Raw genomic sequence first — 9256 nt, forward strand, 5'->3', positions numbered from 1 at the left:
TGGCAAGCATTGCAGTTTCTTTTCTTTTTTTCTTTTGAGTGAATCATCTATCTTTTATAGATTTCCCAAAGCAAAATCATAATAATCTTAATGAGAAAAGGGTTCTTCCTGTTCAGATGGTTTTGATTCAAAACTTTTAATTTGCATATAGGTAGAGCTTATGCATACAGTGCGCACGGCGCAGATACATGCTTCTGCAAGAGTTTGTGCCTAACTTATAAGGGAATCCTATTGACTTTGTTACTATCTATTGGCCTATAGAAATCCCCTTTCGTATTAGGATTGGTAAACATCATATACGACACATGACGTACTCGGCTTGCTGGACCGTCTTCCAAGAGGAATGTACTGTATTTATAGAGGGTCACTTTCTCTTTTGCCAGGTGCACATGTCGTGTTGAATTTGGCCAATACAGTGAGTTCAGCAGAGTGCAATAGTTTGGAAGTGTCTCTGGTAGGAAAGAGAGATCCATTTGCATTCATCCCTAATTTCTGCTTTCCTTCTCTCTGGAAAATGAAGCAGACTCTGAACACATGTTTGGGTTTAGCCCATGGGGGTTGGTTAACATAGACGGTAATATGCTCACGAAGTATTATCTCAATTCTCAATTCTCAAAAAATAAAAAAATAAAAACTTCAAAGTCGTTACCACTGTAAAAACATACGCTTTAGCATCAAACTTACCTCCACCTTGGGCGAATTACTTTTTTCCAACACTGGCTTTGAGATTTTAGAAATAAGTGGGATTTAAGTCATAGAAGAAAGTGCAGTTATATACTAAAACTTGTCAATTAGCGGGATATAGTCATTCCGTTAATTTCGTCAATTTTATCCAATTTAACTATCACTCTGACATGAGGTCAATGGTTGGAGATTGACACGTGAAAATTAACTTGACGATAGTTGTGTTGTATATCTAATAGAGCAATTGCTCTCATCAATGAATGAAAGTCTGCCCGGAACAAATTAGATGTAAGAGTTTGGAAGTGTCTTGATTGGAAACAGAGATCCATTTGCATTCATCACTAAAAGTGTGTTTAATGCGTGAGGATTTTCACAATTTCTGGGTTACTTTTCTCTTGAAAATGAAAATGGCCCTCGAAAAATATTGAGGTTGGTTAATTAGAATTCTAAATTTCAACTTAAAGGTTTATATGCAAACTGAATATTATCTCAATCCTCAAAAAGAAGTCATGAATTGCACAGGACATTCTCTAGTTGGCGCGACCCATATGTGTTATTTTAATGACTCGTGTTAAAGTATGATGTATTCAATATTTTGAACCTTATCATTGCTATAAAAAGATACACTTGAGCATCAGCTTTAACTCCATTTTGGGCAAATCATATATTCTAACATTGGCTATTAGATTTCAAAGATGGTGCAATCAAAGTGCAATTACATCCTAATATTTGTCAAATTGGTACAATCGAGTCTCTTCATCAGCTCTGCCCACTTTGGCTATTGAAAACATTGATGTGACACTTTTCCGTGCTTCTTGAGTAAAAATGGCATTGATTGGCATTGCATGGAAAAATAAAGTTTGCAAAATTAAAATGGGAAAATATTTGAAAAAATAAAAGGAAAAAAAGGATAAGAAAACGAAAAAAAAGAGGAAAAAAAAATAAAATTATAAAGCCAAAATTGAAATTAAAGTGCATATCAGGATCTCGTAGAGTATGTTTTTTTTTTTTTTTTTTTTGCCTTCTTAATCTAATTTTAATTAAAGTTAGGTACAAAGTGGCATTGTTGCTATCAATGTTGCACTCTTCGTTAACATAATGGCAATCATGGAAAGAGAAAGTAATAAATAAATAAATAAAAGTCAATTTGGCATCTTCCGTCAGTCTAATTGGACAAAGCGATCATAGGTACTCGATTGCAACAAATTGGACTAGATTTATAACTTGATTGCATAAATTAAAAATTTTGTGGCTTGATTGAATTTTTATGATCAATTTTAGGTATTTCGATTGTACCTATCCTAAGATTTTCTCCTAATAGATACCCAAACATATGATATTATCCAAATTAGCTTTAGCCTCTCTATTAGCCATAGCATGAAGACGTGGATTCGTGGCTTATAATTTCCGTGGGGCCAAAACTCTTTACCAAGCACATTTGGTCCAATAATAAAATTATTTCAACCAAAATTATATGGGGGAATGTTTGAATTAATGTAAAATTTCAGAAAAACCTTTTTAAAATGAAAATTAAGGGAAATGGTCGAAACCGTTTAGCTTTGTCGAATGAGGCAGTCCTAGACGGTTAAGCTGGGCCTAAAAGTCTAAGACATTCGTCAATTGAACTCTATTAAACAGGTTTGGGCCTCACCAAAAAATAAGATTTGGGCCTCGTTAAACCAAAATTCGAAATTAGTGAACTTAGGCTCCGTTTCTTTTATAAAAAAATGAAAATGATTTGAAAAATAATTTTCCCAAAATATTCGCTTATATCGCTTAGAAAAATGAATAAAAAATATTATATTCATTGCCCATGAATATTAAGACATGCATTGTTATCAATATTCAAAGCATTTTTCATTAATTGATTATTTTAAGCAACACAAATGATTGTAAAATGATCACTTATTTCGCTTGAAGAACAAATTATATGTAAACATTTTCATGGAAGATGAAAATATTTTTCGTTTATTCATTTTTCTAAGCGATACAAACCGGTTCATTTTAGAAAAATATTTTTAAAATTATTCATTTTTCGAGAAACAAACGGTGAGCCTCAATTAAAGTGAAGTGCAGGATCATGCTTAAAATGGGATAGGATGCGTAAGTGATAGGACTTGTTTCACAAAGACCATTTCCTAATGCATAGACCACGTTACTTGCTTTTCTGTTTGTTTACACGTGAGGTAAAAACCAGAGATCTTTAAACTACTGCAAATTGATCAATTTGGCATATTGACTTTCTATTTTGACAATTAGGTCCTTGAATCATATGCTATTTCTTTTTTCATCCGAGTTGATCCTTCTGTCAAAATCATGACCTTAATTTCCTTTGCCCCTTACAGAACTGGACGACGGAAAAGTCCGATTGATGAAATGAACAAAGTGGTTCAAATAGCTCACATAACTTGACATTGCCAACAAATATCCTCATAAAATCTTCGAATCGTACAAGGATCCAACCATCTAATCGATTGATCAAATCTATTCTTCAGCAAGATCCGACGCTAGCCCTCAAGCTTCTTGATTAAAATTGGATGTCTACACACAGTTACCGGCATATCATAAAGGATATAAAGTTGTGCAATGTCGACAAGTCCATGGTTTTGTAAAAATGCACTTGTTTCCACTTAATTTCCTCTCTTTATTGCATGTTATTCTGTTTCATCTATAATTAATTTATCCTCTTTCCGTGTTCGGCGGTCGTGTAGCGGTCGTGCGACAATTGTGCGGCCGTCGTGCGGTGATCGTGCAGTGGCGGGCGGCCGTTGTATGGCAGTTGTGCGGCCATATAAGTGTATGCACAATAAATTTATGAAAGTCTTGTATTGACTTCAGGCGTAGAGGCAGTGGTCTGGCACCGACGGCGGCAGCGGCAGCACCGGCGACGGCAGCAGCGGCACCATCTTAAGTTACGAGATTACATATACCAGATGCTGACCATGTTTTGATATCCCATGATTGGGTGTGCATTTGATTCCAACTTGAGGTGAACAGAAAATTGTTGCTGGTTCCTTCGCATCTGACTTTTTCTGGTGTAGATATTCTAGCAGCAAATTTTAATGATCATAACCTTTGATTTAAGCTGCCATTCATATTATGTTTGAAAGCTTTTAAAGCAAATAATGATGTTGGGATTGCTCTCGGCTGTTCTTGGCATTTTTTGCAATTGTAGTAGTTACGAGATTACATATACCAGATGCTGACCATGTTTTAATATCCCATGATTGGGTGTGCATTTGATTCCAACTTGAGGCTAGTTTGGTTATGGATTGATGCCATTTTGATCAAGTAGACTCATTCATGCTTGTGAGAAAATATAGCTTCAATTTCATGGCAATTTGTCATCAAAGAATCACAATTTGCAGTTCGTATGCTCTGTTACCATTCCGTACATGCTGGAAGTTGTGGATTAAGTATAGATGCGATGAATTCTGTCTTAGCTTGGTTTTGTTTTGTTGTTTTGCTGCTCTGTTCTATATGGTTTATGTTGTTGTGAGTCCTTTTGTCTACCTCCTCATGTGGTACAAGAATGTGCACTTTGTAATCTGTATGAATGGACTCGTTTTTTGCAAGCTAATATTTTCTCTTGCAGATGTCGAGTGGCATTTAGACTGAGGTCTGTTACCCACCATATGTGGAGGACGATAGGGACTACCCTCGAGGGTTAGCCATCGCGGCGCTGAGCTTCGTGCTCGCGTTGTTCGCGATGGCCATTATTGGCGTGGCCATCCGCTGCTGGAGTTGGGGCAGGCGCAGAGGCAGCGGTCCGGCACTGTCGGCGGCATCGGCGGCAGCGGCACCGGCGGCAGCACCGGCGATGGCAGCGGCGGCACCATCTTAAGTGGTGACTGTTCCAGATATTCCGAATCCCTCCATATGTCACGGATGCCGCAGGATTTGAAATAAATATAAAATCCACCAACTAATCGCTTCTCATTTCTTTCAATCATTTCCCTTGGTCCAAGCACAATAGTGCCTTTAGAATGTTTTCTCTTCTGTCTTAATCCCTCTCTTTTATTGTAGCATTGGTCGACACGTCGATGAAAATCAATTGGACGCCTAAGTAAAGGATGATGTTTTTGCTATGTTGCCTGTGTACCGACTTTATGGTCATATCAACGATTTATATCACGATTTTGACTAGAAGAATTGGGACAGAAGAACAGCCCAAGTGTCATAACTGGCATGGAGGGACACTTAAGTGCCATAACTTTAAAATAGTACACTCGAGTGCCGCTTTTGAAGTTAAATGGGACACTTAAGTGCCACTCGGCGAATCCAGCCAAATGGCTTACGCGATTTCGCGAGTTTGGTCCAAAAACGCCGTCGTTGCACGACGTGGCGGAGAAAATGCAAACACAAGCTTTCGGCCTGATGTGTAATTAATAATATAAAAATTAATTAAATTAGATTTAAAATTAATTTTATTTAAAATATTCAAAAAATTTAAAAAAAATATTTTAAAATCTTAAAAATTAAGAAAATTTCAAAATTAAGAAAAATTTCAAAAATTAAGAAAAAAAAATTAAAAAATTAAGAAAAATTTAAAAAAAAGGGGGAGGTCGAACAGGTGGCCGAGGGCTAAGCCCTCGCCACCGCCGCCCGCCGTCGCCGAGAAGGGCCGGCGACGGAGGGGGGGAGGGTCGGCCGGGTCGCGCCCCCGACCGACCGACGGCGAGGGCCGCGAGCCCTCACCGGATCGCGGCGAGGCCGCGACCCGCCCTGATCCGGCGAGGGCTCGCCGCCCGCCGCCCCCGGCCCGAGGGCCCGGCGACCCGGCCGACCCTCCCCCCACTCCGTCGCCGACCCTTCCTGGCGGTGGCGGGAGGCGGCGAGGCGTGCGAGCCCGCTAGATCTAGGCAAGGGCCGCGACCCTCACCCTAGATCCGGGCATGGGCCGCGACCCTCGCCGCCTCCCCCGCCGCCACCGGAAGGGCCAGCGACAGAGTGGGAGGGTCGGCCGGCCTCACGGCCTTGGCTGGGGTCAAGCCGACGGCGCCGAGGGCCCGCGACCCCGGCCGACCCTCCCCTCTCTCGCCGCCCCTTCCCAAGACGGCGGGTGGCGGCGGCAGTGAGGGCTCACCCTCCCGCCCCATTCAACCTCCCCCTTTTTTTAATTTTTAATTTTTCTTAATTTTTTAAAATTTTCTTAATTTTTCTTAATTTTTTAAATTTTTTAAATTTTTTAAATTTTTTTGAATATTTTAAATAAAATTAATTTTAAATCTAATTTAATTTATTTTTATATTATTATTTACACATCGACCGAAACGGGCGTCGTTTTGCATTTTCTCCGCCACGTCGCGCGCAAAACGACGCCGTTTGGACCAACCTCGCCGGAAAATTGCCACGTCGCCCATTTGGCCAGATTTTCTGAGTGGCACTTAAGTGTACCATTTTAAAGTTATGGCACTTAAGTGTCTCTCCGTGTCAAGTTATGGCACTCCAGTCCCAACCTCGAAAGATTGGTTAGAATAGAAAAAGATACCTAATTGGTCTGAAAATAAAGTTGACAGACCAAATTAATCGATTTGCACTATTATGCTTATCCCAAAGCGAAGGTAAAGCTTATGCCAGAGTGTAATAAGTTAGCAGTGCCAAGTTCAATGTATGATATGCATCACACTTTAACATATATTTTATTAAAACAACACATACGGGAGTTATTCCAACTAGAGAGCTATCCATCACAGATCAATTAATCAGTGAATCCTAGGAGATGTTCTTGTGTCTAAAGTTCACTGGTGTGACAGCCTTTTCCATGACCCACAAGTACTTATCTTGATAGCAAGCAACGTAGGCGTCATGGGCATCCTGCCTTTCTATGTTCTATAGACTTGTATGTAACTATTGAGAGTGAAGATATTCTACATAACATGACTATTCCACCAAAAAGTTTTCTTTTGGTTCAAAATAATCAATATGTAGAATCAGAACAAGTGATTGCTGAAATTCGCGCGCGAACATGGAACATACACTTTCAATTTGAAAGAGAGGGTTCGAAAACATATATATTCTGAATCAGAGGGAGAAATGCACTGGAGCACCGATGTGTACCATGCACCTGAATTTACATATAGTAATGCCAAATAGCTTGGTCCTCGCACCATTGAATCTATTGATAGTGAAAATATCTGCGATGCCGAGAGTTACAGCTTTGCAATTGCAGATACAGGCAAGTTTGATCTGGGGGGCAGCTTTAGATCTTTCCAGTCTTCATCATCCACCTTGGAGAAGTAGCTTTCTACCATCTTGTCAGTGACAAGCTCCAATCTAGGAGGCTCCCACTACAACAGAGAAGAATGAAAATCGTTGTAAAGCAACTCATAAACAAGGAAGGAGCGATCCCTGAAAAATGGAAAAAGAACACTTGTCGAACCTTTGGGTTCTTATCCTTATCCAAGAGTAAGGCTCTGCAGCCCTGCATTACACAAACAATTGTCAATTTATTACCTAAATTCAAACAAAACTATACAATAATCATCTGATTAAATAACAGAACCTCAACAAAGTCCTTGCTGACTTGGCCTCGCATTACATGGCAAACCATTCTGTATTCTCGAACAAGGCATTAACCAACTTCTTGTAGTCGACCTTCTCTTATCTGCAATTGCGGGATCAATCCTTATAAGTATGACCATTTCACAACTTTTAAAATGGCCACATTTTTCTGGAGTAATATACTTGCTTTCGAGCGTACATAGATATATTACCGTCTGTGTCGTGCTCTATTTGCTGCACCAGTGCCGGTTCATAATTCTTTTGACCGTTTCATGCACTTTAATTTGGATTACGTACATTTTACGATATTTTTTTATCAAAAGTATAGTCTAATGTATATACGAACTTAAAGAATTTTTAATCAATAAACGAAATTTATTATTTTGCGATCCAACTGCTATCTATTATTTCTTTTTCTTTTTTCCGGCGGTCGTGCAGTGGTCGTGCGAGGATCGTGCGGCCGTCGTGCAATGGTCGTGCAGCAGCGGGCGGCCGTCGTGCGGTGGTCGTGTAGTGACGAGTGGCGGTCGGCGGTTCGTGAATAAGAAGAAAAAATGGTAGACGGAAAAGGAAAGGCCCGCTTCAGACGGTTCTCATGGCTATGGAACGTGAAATACTTTGGCAGATGAGAAGTTGGCCTTCCAAAATTAGCAACAATAATGCGTTCCTTCCAAAATGGGTATAGAGGAAGCTTCGTGCGAGCTCTCCGCTTCCTAGCTGCTGCGTTGATTAACGTAACCAGCTCTCCTCTGCTGCTCCGTTGTTCAAAGTCTCAAACGTTCTTCAGAGGAGGAGAAGCAATTTCGCCCGCCTCGGTCGCCGCCTCGATCGCCCCCTCATCCAGATGAATCCGCAGTGAAGAGGCAGGGCCGCGGCAGTTGTTGATTGTGCTCGCACCTCGTCAGATTCTCCTCCGGTTCAGGTAATCCGCGGTTCCTTTCCTCTCAATTAGGCAAATCTATTGATAAGAGTTTGTGAGATAGTTTGGGACGAACAAGAACAGTGAGGCGTGATTTTCTATATGCTGTGTTTGATAAGGTAAAGAACATGTGCCTCGACTTTGTAGCTTTTCTTGTAAGGCAGGTGTAAATTTTAAGCTGATATAGGAAGATGATATCAGATTAGTACATTGAGGCATTTGACGTTTCAGGTGTTCTTCTGTTTTAGATCTTATCAATGTGCTTGAGCTCTCGGGAGACAGGCACTGTAGAATTGTGTAAGCACGATCGGAGATCCTCTTTCCCAAGTGTTTAATCTCTTCGATTATGATCAAAAGGCACTGAAGAAGAATTCGCCCGATCTGACGAGCCTCAAGCTTGCTGGCGTCGGGCGAGCCTTGAGCCTCGCCGATCTGGCGAATTGGCCTATTTCTTGCACGTACCGATTGAAGTATTTTGAAATGAACTTGAACTGAAGAAGAAATTCTTTCCCAGCGGCAGGGAAAAAATTCAAGAATTCTCTGTTCTTTCTTCAGTATAGCATAGCTTAATAAAATTCAATGATGTATGAATGGACTCGTTTTTTGCAAGCTAATATTTTCTCTTGCAGATGTCGGGTGACATTCAGACTGAGGTCCGTTACCCACCATATGTGGAGGACAGAAGGGACTACCCTCGGGGTTAGATGTCGGGTGACATTCAGACTGAGGTTCGTTACCCACCATATGTGGAGGACAGAAGGGACTACCCTCAGGGTTAGATGTCAGGTGACATTCAGACTGAGGTCCGTTACCCACCGTATGTGGAGGACAGAAGGGACTACCCTCGGGGGTTAGTCATCGCAGCATTGAGCTTCTTGCTCGCGTTTTCACGATGGCCATTATTGGCGTGGCCCTCTGCTGTTGGAGTTGGGGCAGGCTCAGAGGTAGTGGTCCGGCACCAGTGGCGGCGGCGGCGGCGGCACTGGCAGCACCATCCGGAGAGCGAGTCGCATGAGCCAGTTGTGGATGCAAAAAAGGAGAATAAATTTTTGAAGAGTGCAAGTATAGCCTATGTGGCATTGGCGAAATACCTGATATTTTCCGCTGGACAGGGAAAACTACTTGTTTGAATACTTTCCTAGAAATGAG

General features: G+C 41.0%; 1 protein-coding gene across 1 annotated transcript; it reads right to left on the reverse strand.

Moving 5' to 3' along the window:
* Positions 1-6805: 6805 nt before the first annotated feature.
* LOC104429713 (probable 3-hydroxyisobutyryl-CoA hydrolase 2) lies at positions 6806-7292 on the reverse strand. The gene is made up of 3 exons (XM_010042549.3): positions 7190-7292; positions 7067-7108; positions 6806-6974 (listed from the first exon to the last, which is right to left on the reverse strand). Exons 1-3 carry the CDS (start codon positions 7235-7237, stop codon positions 6837-6839), a joined length of 228 nt encoding a protein of 75 aa, XP_010040851.1. The 5' UTR covers positions 7238-7292; the 3' UTR covers positions 6806-6836.
* Between the last annotated feature and the right edge of the window lie 1964 nt (positions 7293-9256).

The sequence above is a fragment of the Eucalyptus grandis genome, chromosome 5, assembly GCF_016545825.1.
Source record: "Eucalyptus grandis isolate ANBG69807.140 chromosome 5, ASM1654582v1, whole genome shotgun sequence".
Lineage (NCBI taxonomy): Eukaryota > Viridiplantae > Streptophyta > Magnoliopsida > Myrtales > Myrtaceae > Eucalyptus > Eucalyptus grandis.

What these genes read in the sequence shown, in the direction of transcription:
- LOC104429713 (XM_010042549.3), bottom strand. Translation starts at nt 7,237, where the DNA reads ATGGTTTGCCATGTAATGCGAGGCCAAGTCAGCAAGGACTTTGTTGAG. An exon ending in TCAGCAAGGACTTTGTTGAG is followed by an intron (nt 7,109 to 7,189) that starts GTTCTGTTATTT and finishes TGTGTAATGCAG; the next exon opens with GGCTGCAGAGCCTTACTCTT. An exon ending in ATAAGGATAAGAACCCAAAG is followed by an intron (nt 6,975 to 7,066) that starts GTTCGACAAGTG and finishes TCTCTGTTGTAG; the next exon opens with TGGGAGCCTCCTAGATTGGA.